Below are 12,750 nucleotides of genomic sequence, written 5' to 3' on the forward strand. Positions count from 1 at the left end.
TACCAATTACTAGCTGCGCAATGTAAAACTGTGACAGTTTAACCAAGTGTACTAAGGAAATTAAAATACATAAAGAAAGAGGCTCTCTCATTTACAATATAAAAATATTTATTTCTTCCATTCATTATGTAATTGTGTTTAAATACAGTCACGTTCAACAGTCTCATACACTGATACTCCTTGCTCAACAGAACCGTACTGTGTCTGGGGCCACTATAGATGTCAATTGTTGTCTTTCATCCATTGTTCAAACCATTGGATAATCTGTTCCAGATTCCTCTCCAGGTCCTCAGGAGTGTTACTGGGGAGCTGGTGGACTATCTCCTCCTTGTATGCTTCCATGGCTTCCTCATAAATAGTCTGGAAAATCTCACACTGCACATTGTCCTGGAGCTTCTTTCCAGTGTACCCTCTGAATATGAAAAGATATAGAGTTAAAATCACTGTAAAGAAGTCATTCAGCAATATACAATCAAAATGGAATCTGAGCATCTACATTATGCAAAGTCAAGGGTTAGATATCTTCAAGCTCTGTTTGTATCTAAAATAACCCTCAAAATTCTTTAAAGGGGTAGTTCACCCAAAAAGGAAAATTCTCTCATCATTTACTCAACATCATGCCATCCCAGATGTGTATGACTTTCTTTTTTTTCTGCAGAACAAAAACAAGATTTTCAGAAAAATATCTCAGCTCTGAAGGTCCATACAATGCAAGTGAATTGCGACCAGAAAACACAAAGGCAGTAATAAAGTATTCCATATGACTCCAGTGGTTTAATCCATGTCTTCAGAAGCTAATTTAATTTGGGTGAGAACAGACCAAAACTTAACTCCATTTTCACTGTACATCTTGCCACTGCAGTCTCTAGGCACGATCATGAATTCAAGCTTGATTACACTTGCTAGTGCTTGATGCTTGTGTAGAATGCTAAATGTCACTAGGAAGTGTAATCCGAGCTTGAAATCATGATAGCCAAGGAGACTGCTTAAGTCAAGATTTATAGTGAAAAAGGGGTTAGATTTTAGCGTAATCTCACCCAAAACCGATTGGATCACTTCAGAAGACATGGATTAAGCCACTGGAGTCATATGGAATACTTTATTGCTGCCTTTGTGTTTTTTGGTCACCATTCACTTGCATTGTATGGACCTACAGAACTGAGATGTTTTTCTAAAAATTTTGTTTGTGTTCTGCAGAAGAAAGAAAATTCATACATATCTGGGATGGCATGAGAGCGAGTAAATGATGAAAGAATTTTCAATTTTGGGTGAACTATTCCTTTAAATACACTCTATATGGGATGAACATTATTGTTAGGTTGTTATCAACCCAAACCTGCTTTCAAGACGATTATAAAGATTGGTGTTGTCTGTGCGAAGGACAAAAACAATGTGAAACCAGCGTTCAGGGAAGAAATCACAGCCATGGTAATCTATAATGACACCTCCATCTCCCATTTTATCCTCCAGCTCATCCACAACCTAGAGCATTGAAAGAAAATGTTCCATTATGTGCATCCTATTGGATATGCTTTTGACTGGTGATGGCTAATAGTGCAGCTTCAGTAAGTGTAACACTGAATGCTCTGCACCCATGTAATAAAACTGTATAAAGTCATTTTAAAGAAGTCTTGTGGATATAAATCATTATAATAGTACAAACCCTGTCCTCATCCAATATAGGGCACTGGTATTCTTCATCAGTTCCATCAAACAACTGACCTAAATAGAAGATTTTAAAATTTTAAGACCACTAGGTAGAAAACATCCACATATTTAAATATATCAACAACATAAAATATTGCTGAAATGAATAGCAACTTACCCTCCTGTGCCAAATCACCAACATTGACATAAGTTAGTCCTGTTCTCTGAGCCAGCTCTTTGCCTAGTGTCGTCTTTCCAACCCCAGGGGTTCCTGTCCATTCATGAGGGTCACCAAAGGTCAATTTGTAACATTTATGGAAAACCATATTTTTATGGGAATATGGTGACTTGCATATATTTGCGAGAAAAAAATCGCAATCTAGGTAAGCATTCACCATACAGAGAGTATATTATATGCATAACACAAAACTATTTGACGCAGCAAGTTCGTTTATTTGTAACAAACACACTGCTATTTAAAAATGACAAGACGGTCTACCTGTGAGAAGAATGTTTGGTCTCTTCATGATTCTCATTGCAAGAAGGTATCACACGTGAAAATAATGCACAATAACAACAGCAACCTGTTTCATAATATCACAGGATACTCACTAGTAATAAGCAAGCATAAATATATAATAGTTAAATAATCCGTTGGTCATAACTTCTAATGAGGACGCCAAAGCATAGATCAACATAAACACGTGTCTAGCAACGCGGGTCGAGTTGATGACATCATCAGTGCGCGCTACCAGCAGAGGGGCGGATCGGTTCAATTTTAAATTTAAAGTGATAGCTAGCACAATGTTACATGTTACATGCAACATTCAGTAGTTAACAACATTGTGTTGTACAGAAGCTATCTGTAGAAATGAATGAGGTGAGTTAGAACTTTAGTGTCTATACAATATAATTACCACAGTTCTGTTGATTTGGCCAGAAAACCTGCCTTTGACTGCTAGCGTTAGTGTTGTGTCAAACTAACTAACTAACTAATTTACTGTCAGAACTCGGAATTTACTGAATTCTGACAATTAAACGTGGCTATGATACCCGATAAAGCGTTTTTTAAGCTAGATTCTCTATATTTTAGGACATTCTCTGAAATGTTTTTCTATAATCCAGTTACCTGGTATATCATGCTGTTTAGCTTTGCAGAAGTTTAAATGTTTGTGGCTATGTCTACAGTTGAAGTCAGAAGTTTACATACACCTTAGCCAAATACATTCAAACTCAGTTTTTCACAATTCCTGACATTTAATCGTAGAAAACATTCCCTGTTTTAGGTCAGTTAGGATCACTATTTTAAGAATGTGAAATGTCAGAATAATAGTAGAGAGAATGATTTATTTCAGCTTTTATTTCACATTCCCAGTGGGTCAGAAGTTTACATACACTTTGTTAGTATTTGGTAGCATTGCCTTTAAATTGTTTAACTTGGGTTAAACTTTTTGGGTTGCCTTCCACAAGCTTCTCACAATAAGTTGCTGGAATTTTGGCTCATTCCTCCAGACAGAACTGGTGTAACTGAGTAAGGTTTGTTGGCTCACACACAACTTTTCAGTTCTGCCCACAAATTTTATATCAGATTGAGGTCAGGGCTTAGTGATGGCTACTCCAATACCATTACTTTGTTGTCCTTAAGCCATCTTGCCTGGAGGTATGCTTGGGGTCATTGTCCATTTGGAAGACCCACTGGCTGATGCCTTGAGATGTTGCTTCAATATATCCTCATAATTTTCTGTCCTCATGATGCCATCTATTTTGTGAAGTGCACCAGTCCCTCCTGCAGCAAAGCACCCGCACAACATGATACTGCCACCCCCATGTTTCACGGTTGGGATGATGTTCTTCGTCTTGCAAGCCTCAGTCTTTTTCCACCAAACATAACGATGGTCATTATGGCCAAACAGTTCAATTTTTGTTTCATCGGACCAGAGGACATTTTTCCAAAAAGTAAGATCTTTGTCCCCATGTGCACTTGCAAATTGTAGTCTGGCTTTTTTATGGTGGTTTTGGAGCAGTGGCTTCTTGCTTGCGGAGCAGTCTTTCAGGTTATGTCGATATAGGACTCATTTTACTGTGGATATAGATACTTGTCTACCTGTTTTCTCCAGCATCTTCACAAGGTCCTTTGCTGTTGTTCTGGGATTGATTTGCATCAAACTACGTTCATCTCTAGGAGACTGAATGAATCTCCTTCCTAAGCGGTATGATGGCTGCATGGTCCCATGGTGTTTATACTTGTGTACTATTGTTTGTACAGATGAACATGGTACCTTCAAACATTTGGAAATTACTCCCAAGGATGAACCAGACTTGTAGAGGTCCACAATTTTTTTTCTGAGGTCTTGGCTGATTTCTTTTGATTTTCTCATTATATCAAGCATAGAAGCACTGAGTTTGAAGGTAGGCCTTAACATACATCCACAGGTACATCTCCAGTTCAGTACACCTCCTATCAGAAGCTAATTGCCTAAAGGCTTGACATAATTTTCTGGAATTTTCCAAGTTGCTTAAAGGCATAGTTAACTTAGTGTTTGTAAACTTCTGACCCACTGGAATTGTGATATAGTCCATTAAAAGTGAAACAATCTGTCTGTAAACTATTTTTGGAAAAATTACTTGTGTCATGCACAAAGTAGATGTCCTAAATGACTTTCCAAAACTAGTTTGCTAATATGAAATCTGTGGAGTGCTTAAAATTTTTTTAAACCAAAGTGTATGTAAACTTCTAACTTCAAATGTATATAAATATTGCTTTCTTTGCTTCACTTGTGATTATTGATGAAAGTCTATTTACAGCTACATTTACTACTATTCGCCCCTCATAAGTATGTATGTCTATATATATATATAGTTTTATAAATGATGTAATTTTGATCCCCAGCACAATTTGGCATGGAGTAACTGAATGGGACGTCAGAGTTGATGATGTCAAAACTGTCTCTGGCAGGAAAGCAGTCCTCTGGAAAAGTATGTGATCTGTAAATGTACTTAGTGGTTTGTGAATGTTTTGGTGGTCAGTCTTTCTTTGGTAATACTGAAAACACACAGAATGTCTTTGAAATCATTAAGTTACTTCCATAGATTTGAATTGGCACACTTGGTGCCAGTGAGAAATAATATTAGAGGATGTTTGAATCTTTAAGGCTATGGTCAACTATAATCTGTGTTGTGCTTTCATCTTTCTGTTTAGATAAAGAGCTGGGTGGAACCATCATTTGGTGAATTTTTGGGAGGTTCGGTAGTGAAAAGGACCTTGAATAAAGGACCACTTTCAGGGGAAAGCAAGACTTCCAGGTGGTCTTCTACCAGGGAACAAACAGGAAAAACATCCAGGAAAGGGAAAGTAGATGTGTCCGACAACGAAACCAGTGTACAAAGTGAAGCGTTGAAAACAGACCAACATGAACCCTGGGTGGATATGCATGCTCCCCAATCACAGGTACTGAAATTGTGTAGGTCTGGGATGCTCAATCCAGTCACTGGAAATCTACCTTCCTGCAGTTTACTTCCAACCACTCTCTGACACAAATCTCTGTATGTTTCAAATAAAGCTGATGACATGGTCCATGTGTGTTTGTTAAATGTTAGATCTAATCTCTGCAGCAAAGCAGATTTTGAGGAGAAGTTCTTCGCACCCCTTATCTGGTTCACCAATACTCTTTAATTCTGAGAATGCATGTTTAGCTGGTGCCAAACCTTTTCCCATTGTTTATCTCAATCCACAAGTATACGTATTGCTTGAAATACTTCTTTCTCTCTTATAGGCTGAATTGGCAATCCACAAAAAGAAAGTCGAGGAAGTTGAAAGCTGGTTGAGAGTTCATTTGGACAAATCAATAAAGGTCTGACATTTATGCCATGTGATTATATGATATATGTTTTTCATCCTTATCATTTGAAAATATTTTTTCATAGTTGTTGTTTTTTTATATGGTCCTTGTGTTTATGACATTTCCACAGGGTGGCGCCATTCTGTTGCTCACTGGCCCCTCTGGATGTGGGAAGACTGCCACTGTTCAAGTTCTTGCCAAGGATTTGGGTTTTCAGATCCAAGAGTGGTCTAATCCCTCCACCACCTCTCAGTACAAAGCAGAGGATATGTTCACAGAAAGCTTTGATCCAGGTCAGGAAATAATGTTTCAAATGAGCCCTGAAAGCTTGCTTACTACTTGACTAGTGTACATGTAGTGAAAATGCTCATCATTGTTTGGTGAATGGGAATAGTACAACACCCCTATTTTTAACAAGTTAAAAGTGTGTATTCATCAGAATCATGTCTAAATGGAGTTATCACCATCTGCTCTCTCAGAGTATTTTCATCAGCTTGGATGTTCATTTGACCTTTTTTATTCCTAAAACAGAGTCAAGGTTTAATCGTTTCCATGGCAGCTCGCAGACAGGGTTATTCCAAGAGTTCCTGCTGAGAGCCAATAAATACAACCGTCTACAAATGAGTGGAGAGAAACTGTCTGAAGACAGAAAAATCATTCTTATAGAGGTGCTTTACATAACCACTCTTCAATAATTCAGCTATGGTTTTGAAATATATTTTGATTTATGTAGAAACTAGCAGCATGCCGTGTAGCTGTTTTTTTTTTATGCATATAAGGCATATTTGCATAATAGCAGATAAGAGAAAGTGCTGGGAAAGTAAAAAATAAATAAATAAAAATTAGACCATTAAAGGAATAGTTCACCCAAAAATGAAAATTCTCTCATTATTTACTCACCCTCATGCCATCCCAGATGTGTATGACTTTCTTTCTTCTGCAGAACACAAAACAGAGATTTGTAGAAGAATATTTCAGCTCTGTACGTCCTCACAATGCAAGTGAATGGGTGCCCAGAAATCTGAAGGTCCAAATATCACAAAGGCAGCATAAAAATAACCCATGCAACTCCAGTGGTTTATTCAATGTCTTCTAAAGCGATCTTATTGGTTTTGGGTGAGATGTAAAATGTAATTCCTTTTTCACTATAAATCTTGACAGCACTCTCCTTGGCGATTGTAATTTCAAGCTCGATTACACTTCCTATAGCGCCATCTAACACTCTGGACATGGTCAAGCACTAGGAAGTGTAATCGAGCTTGAAATCATGATCATGCCTAGAGCATGATATTCAGTGAAAAAGTTACATTTTCGTTTGTTCTCACCCAAAACCGATTGGATCGCTTCAGAAGACATTAATTAAACCTGTTGATTGGCTTAACTTTATACTGCTTTTATGTGATATTTGGACCTTCAGAGTTCTGGCCACCATTCACATGCATTTTGAGGACCTACAGAGCTTCTACAAATCATACACAACAGGGGTGGCATGAGGGTGAGTAAATTATAAGAGAATTTTCATTTTTGGAATGAAAATGATCTCTTTAAATCACCAAAAAAAACTAAAAAATAGAATCAAATAGAACTATTAAACTATCAAATAGGATTGGAAGTAGGAAAAAAGGAAAATAAAATAAATTGTGTTAAATGAAAATTGTGAAAAGTCAGTGACGCTTTTTTATTATTTCTTTGTTTAACTCAGGAATTTCCAAACCAGTTCTATAGGCATCCAGGGTGCTTGCATGATATACTCAGGTGAGTGTTAGCATTCTACTGTGAAGCAGTGTTAATAGCAGTTAGTGATTGGGGTCTAACATGGAATTTGCATTGTTTTTCTTGCTCATTCAGACAGTTTAGTAAGACTGGCCGGTGCCCTCTGGTCTTTATTGTGTCTGATAGCCTAAGTGGGGACAAGAACTCTAGACTTCTCTTTAAGGAAGTTCTGCATGAACTCAAAATTCACAATATTTGGTAGGAATTTAACCAATTATGTTTTCATAAGTTTTTAGTTGGTACAAACATTCAAGCAATATATACTCAGAACCTTCAGCAAGACTGCAAAACTATCCTGTATTTCAACATCCTGTGGTCAGTTTAGTTAATTATTTCTCCATTTCAGTTTTAACCCTGTGTCCCCCACCAGCATGATGAAGGTTCTAAGCTGTATCGTGACCATCGAGGCAAGAAAGGTAAATTGTGTGGTTTTATTTCTAAAATTCGTTCCATCTGAGCAGGGCTGTGTTTCCCAAAATCATTGCAAGCTTAAGTTGATCGTAGAGACCATTGGCACCATTGGTTTCTACGATCTACTTGGCTTACGATGCTTTTGGGAAACGTAGCCCAGATGTTTATGGCTCTGTGATCCCCTATTGTTCTCTAAGCAGCACATCTCTATCTCTTTTTTTAAACTTTTGTTTGCAGAGTTCATGCAGGATCTCTCTTCCTGATAAAACTGCTTTAGAGTTTCTCTGCTCTGGAAGCTCAGGAGATATTCGCAGTGCCATCAACAGTTTGCAGTTTTCCTCATTCACTGGTGAGAAAATCTTTAATAAACAATACCTTAGAAAGTGTAGTTCTTTCAGATTTGTTAATTCCTGTCACTTATTTATTCTTGTCCAAGAAGTTATGATGGAATAATGTGTTTTTTTGTTTGGTTTTTTTGTTTTTTCCAATAATTTTTTTAAATTTATTTTTTTAATTAAAATAATTATATTAACTATATAATAATGCAATCATGCTTTTCAAGGATCAGACAATTGTCTGGAGAAGACCCTCTGGGCTTCGAAGAAGAGCAAGTCCTCCTCCGTAAAAACTGCTGTAAGGGCAAAGGGGAGGAGCAAATCTTCCACATGCATGCAGGCTGAAAGCCCAGCTATTGGAGGGAAAGATGCCTCACTTTTCCTCTTCAGAGCTTTAGGGAAAATCCTCTACTGCAAACGTTAGTCCTTTTCAAACTCATTTTTGCATGCGATTGCATCGCATTTTGCATCTGAGTGACATTCTCTAAAATGTTATTCCGTGAGGCCTTTGATTTGAAATTTACATCATGAAGTGGATGTAAATTCATTCAGTTTATACTAATGGATTTCTTGTCATTTTAAGGTGAAAGCGATGAAAGTTCCCAAGCACCCAAGCTGCCTCCACACCTAACAGAGCATCAGAGGGACAAACTGCTTGTTGATCCAGAAGTATTAACCTGCTGTATAATGCACCAAAGAGTTTTCAAATTCTTTAAATAATATTCTTATAAAGTTGCAATTACTTCCCCAGCTTGTTATTGAGCGTTCTCACATGTCTGGTGAGTTCTTCAACCTTTACCTGCATCAGAACTACCTCGACTTCTTCTCTGACGTGGAGGATATAGCACGGGCCAGCGAGTACCTCTCTGATGCTGACTTCCTGACAGCAGAATGGAGTGTGAGCGCAAATGCTGTTGGACTTCCATAATGACACTGGGATATGGATGGTTACTCTATACTGTGGATGTAACATTTGATCCCTGAAGTCTATCATTTAGTAGTATCTTGGCAACAACTTTGTTTTGTTGTGATGGTGTTTCTCTTTTCACAGTCAAGGTCTACCATGTTGGAGTATGGATCATCAGTGGCCACTAGAGGGCTTATGCACTCCAACTCTTCCAGAGCACAAGCCAGCAGCCAGTCCACAACCGGTTTCAAGCCTCTTCATAAACCCCATTGGTTATACATAAACAAGATGGTATACAATATTTCTTTGTTATCAGGATAAGTAGAAGTGACACAGCTTTATGCTGAACACACATTCTGCCTCTTTAAGAGCTGCTGAAATTATTGTTCTCAATGTTTTTGTGACAGTATCGAGAGAATTACATGACTGCACATTCACTCTTCATAAATTTCTGCCTTACCCCTGTGAGCCTCCTGACAGAACTGGTGCCTTACCTTGCAAAGCTCACTAATCCACTGAGGAATCAAGGTGAACTTCAGCATCAGCAAGATATACAAATGCCGAATTACATTTATCCAGCAGTGAAAACAAATATTTAATCAAACTGCACATTCTTTCAGTCTTTCAGAAGAAGTAAAGTTTGTTTATTCTCTTCCTGCTTTGTAGACAAGCAAGCAAAACTAGTGGTCAAAATCGAATTGTCTGTTTCTCCTCATACAATATTTTGCTTGGTCTTCTTATTCTTTAAGTGAATTAATATAGATTCATCTTTCTATTATCAGCTCAGATAACCTTCATCCAAAATGTTGGTCATCTTTCTCAAAGGAGGGTTCCTGGCAGGTGAGATACACTTGACGATTTTTTTTGAAGTAATATCGCATTTTAAAGCTTTATAAAATATCCTATATTTACCTTAAGGGGTTAGTTCACCCAAAAATGAAAATTCTCTCATCATTTACTCACCCTCATGTAGGGCCGGTCAACCCATCAGGTGACATAGGTGACCGCCTAGGGCGGCATTGCATCGGGGGCGCCAATCTACTGAGCAAATTTTAGCATGTGTCCAATCTGTGTCGAACAAAATGCGCCCTGTGCGTTACGATAATGTGTTGTGGCGCCCCCCACGGAACATACATACAGGTTGACTGGAGGGTCTCGCCTAGGGAGCCAATTGGGGTAGGACTGGTGCTGGCCTCATGCCATCCCAGATGTGAATATCTCAGCTCTGTAGGTCCATACAATGCAAGTGAATGGTTGCCAGAACTTTTCTCTACAAAAAGCACACAAAGGCAGCATAAAAGTAATCCATAACACTCCAGTTGTTGAATCCATGTCTTCAGAATCAGTATAATAGGTGTGGGTGAGAAATAGATCAATATTTAATCCTTATTACTATAAAACTCCACCTTTTACCAGCCCTGCCCAGTAGGTGGCGATATGCACGAAGAATGCGAATCGCCAAAAATGAAAACTGTGAAAGTGAATATTTATAGTAAAAGACTTAAATATTGGTCTGTTTCTCACCCACACCTATCACATTGTTTCAGAAGATATGGATTTAACCACTGTTGTCTTATGGATTACTTTTATGCTGCCTTTATGGGATTTTTGGAGATTCTAAGTTCTGGCCACCATTCATTTACATTGAATGGACCTACAGAGATGAGATATTCTCCTAAAAATCTTAATTTGTGTTCTGTAGAAAGAAGAAAGTTATACACATCTAGGATGGCATTAGGTTGAGTAAATGATGAAAGAATTTTCATTTTTGGATGAATTATCCCTTTAAGTGTAAAATCTAGTTTTCAGTTTTATATATATTCAGTATTTTCTGGGAATAATAAACATTCTTTTACAGTTCAAATATCATTCTTGGCAGGCTGAGACTTGAAGCACTTGGTGACAAAGACCCTGGCATTTTGGATACTGAAAGTGACAATGAAGACACTTCTGGTGCTCAGTCTCTTGACCCAGGTACCACATCAGGAAATGCCACAACTGAGTCTAATCTTCCAAACAACCAGGATCCTTCCGGGGAAATTTCTGCTAGCCAGCCCCAACTCACAAGCACTGAAGCCTTTCTAGATGAGGAAGACCTCTTGATTGAGGAATTTGACAGTGATTGACCAATCACCTGTCATGATTTAAATGTACTTATTTAATGTCACTCACTGCCTTGATGCAATTGTTGTACCTCTAGGTCACAGTTTTTTCTTTATTTTAAGATGGAAATTATTAGTTAGTTTTTGATATTTTGTGCTTCAACGCAATGTGCTGCTGTTGACAATTGTTTATATGTTCTTGTGGTGAAACATTTGTCTCATGTACACTGTTTCTCAGCAGTTTGTTCTAAGGGTATTAGTGAAAGTGTCTGTAAATCTAGAAGATCGTACATTTACAGCCATAATTAAAGCTTTTATGTTGTCGCAGTATAACATAAAAATGCTCTGGGACTGAAAAGTAGACATATCTACACTTCGGTTTAAGAAGTGATTGCAATAAATCAATGTTTGCAACTTCGTTGGGCTCTTTGTTAGGTTGTCATTTATTTACTGGGAAAATCTCTGAATCCAGTTCTGTGACTGTAGAGACAGGGTTTGGTACTGGGATTCCTGAAGATACTGCTGGTGGTCCTTGGAGCCATATATAAAGGTAATGAAAACATAAACGCATCCTGTATATTTCAAAATGTGGTGAATCTAACATAGTTTTATTTTAAAAAGTTTTCGAAAGAAAAAAATAACCTCTCATGTCATCTTTGCCTCTGTTTTGTGTCTATGTGGAAGGTCTTTAGTATTGTAACGGCGATGTTTATTGAACCAGGATAAGAAACTGAGATTGTAGTATCCTCCAGGTAAAAGAGAAAAGTCAAGAAAATAATTCAATATAAAAGTTTTATAATATATATATATATATATATATATATATATATATATATATATATATATATATGTATGAATGATATTAATAAAAGTTATTATTGTTAGTTATTTATAAATGTATGTGTTTCAAATTGGGGGCCGAGAGTCTTGGTGGATGCCTGGTATTGTAAGGGGTGAAAAACACCGACGTTGTTCGGTAAAGAAACAAATGTTGCGGATTGGACACGCCCCTATAAGGGGCCGTTCACACTGAATTTGTTTTTCCGTTAAAAGAAAAAAAAGCTAGACGCAGTGCAACGAATAGAACAGAATGCACGCAGGTGTATGGAGACGCGTTTCAAAGTGGAAGTTCTTTTTAACTTGACACGGCGTCTAAAAAGACGCGACGCTCCTGTGCGAGACTCTGAAAAGAAAAAACAACAAGACGACGCGCAACGGTCAAAGACGTCCATGTAACGCATGTTTACATAGAAAAGCTATTGAAAAAAGCGCTGACGGACGCAAGAACATTTTCGCCGCTGTTCTTTTTAGCGACAAATACATCTCGTCGCCTACAGTTCTTCCGTAAAGGTTAGTAATGCTTCTGTTTTCGTCTGGGTGACTGATACACTCTCAGAAACTATATAAAATTAGTTCTGTGTTAATCGGTTAATGTATATCGTGTGGGCAGATCGAGCTCTATTAACATTTGCATGCCAGCTGTCCCAGCTGTCAGGCGTTATTTTATTTTTTAATAGATTTTAAGTTTTAATAACGTGCGACATAGACACACACACATATATATTTATATATACACACACACACATATATATCTATATATATATATATATATACACACACACACATATATATTTATATATACACACACACACATATATATCTATATATATATATATATATACACACACACACATATATTTATATACAGGTGCATCTCAATAAATTAGAATGTCGTG

General features: G+C 37.5%; 3 protein-coding genes across 7 annotated transcripts in view; 2 read left to right on the forward strand and 1 right to left on the reverse strand.

The window, feature by feature from the left end:
* Positions 1 to 90: 90 nt before the first annotated feature.
* LOC127439987 (adenylate kinase isoenzyme 6-like) lies at positions 91 to 2,361 on the reverse strand. The gene is made up of 5 exons (XM_051696320.1): positions 2,147 to 2,361; positions 1,826 to 1,918; positions 1,664 to 1,722; positions 1,337 to 1,482; positions 91 to 412 (listed from the first exon to the last, which is right to left on the reverse strand). Exons 1-5 carry the CDS (start codon positions 2,181 to 2,183, stop codon positions 223 to 225), a joined length of 525 nt encoding a protein of 174 aa, XP_051552280.1. The 5' UTR covers positions 2,184 to 2,361; the 3' UTR covers positions 91 to 222.
* A 26-nt stretch (positions 2,362 to 2,387) lies between these two features.
* On the forward strand, positions 2,388 to 11,432 carry LOC127439986 (cell cycle checkpoint protein RAD17-like). Of its 3 annotated transcripts, none has more exons than XM_051696316.1 (17): positions 2,388 to 2,527; positions 4,538 to 4,623; positions 4,847 to 5,095; positions 5,421 to 5,498; positions 5,617 to 5,779; positions 6,018 to 6,154; positions 7,189 to 7,241; positions 7,335 to 7,457; positions 7,606 to 7,675; positions 7,908 to 8,019; positions 8,233 to 8,424; positions 8,589 to 8,674; positions 8,757 to 8,903; positions 9,057 to 9,203; positions 9,320 to 9,440; positions 9,695 to 9,752; positions 10,771 to 11,432. In XM_051696316.1, exons 2-17 carry the CDS (start codon positions 4,579 to 4,581, stop codon positions 11,036 to 11,038), a joined length of 2,049 nt encoding a protein of 682 aa, XP_051552276.1. In that variant the 5' UTR covers positions 2,388 to 2,527; positions 4,538 to 4,578; the 3' UTR covers positions 11,039 to 11,432. The 3 variants fall into 3 exon arrangements, with proteins under 3 accessions (XP_051552276.1, XP_051552277.1, XP_051552278.1); XM_051696317.1 differs by having other exon boundaries at positions 10,792 to 11,432; XM_051696318.1 differs by lacking the exon at positions 7,335 to 7,457.
* A 611-nt stretch (positions 11,433 to 12,043) lies between these two features.
* ccdc125 (coiled-coil domain containing 125) overlaps positions 12,044 to 12,750 on the forward strand; it is a 9,414-nt gene continuing 8,707 nt past the window's right edge. For all 3 annotated transcript variants that reach the window (XM_051696512.1, XM_051696513.1, XM_051696511.1), the window contains exon 1: positions 12,044 to 12,364. The gene's annotated coding sequence lies outside the window, so the exon portion shown is untranslated. The remainder of the gene's footprint in view (positions 12,365 to 12,750) is intronic.

Source organism: Myxocyprinus asiaticus, chromosome 4 (genome assembly GCF_019703515.2).
Source record: "Myxocyprinus asiaticus isolate MX2 ecotype Aquarium Trade chromosome 4, UBuf_Myxa_2, whole genome shotgun sequence".
Lineage (NCBI taxonomy): Eukaryota > Metazoa > Chordata > Actinopteri > Cypriniformes > Catostomidae > Myxocyprinus > Myxocyprinus asiaticus.

What these genes read in the sequence shown, in the direction of transcription:
- LOC127439986 (XM_051696316.1), top strand. Translation starts at nt 4,579, where the DNA reads ATGATGTCAAAACTGTCTCTGGCAGGAAAGCAGTCCTCTGGAAAA. An exon ending in GAAAAATCATTCTTATAGAG is followed by an intron (nt 6,155 to 7,188) that starts GTGCTTTACATA and finishes TGTTTAACTCAG; the next exon opens with GAATTTCCAAACCAGTTCTA. An exon ending in CAAAGGAGGGTTCCTGGCAG is followed by an intron (nt 9,753 to 10,770) that starts GTGAGATACACT and finishes ATTCTTTTACAG; the next exon opens with TTCAAATATCATTCTTGGCA.
- LOC127439987 (XM_051696320.1), bottom strand. Translation starts at nt 2,183, where the DNA reads ATGAGAATCATGAAGAGACCAAACATTCTTCTCACAG. An exon ending in TGGTGATTTGGCACAGGAGG is followed by an intron (nt 1,723 to 1,825) that starts GTAAGTTGCTAT and finishes TCTTCTATTTAG; the next exon opens with GTCAGTTGTTTGATGGAACT. An exon ending in CTATATTGGATGAGGACAGG is followed by an intron (nt 1,483 to 1,663) that starts GTTTGTACTATT and finishes TCAATGCTCTAG; the next exon opens with GTTGTGGATGAGCTGGAGGA.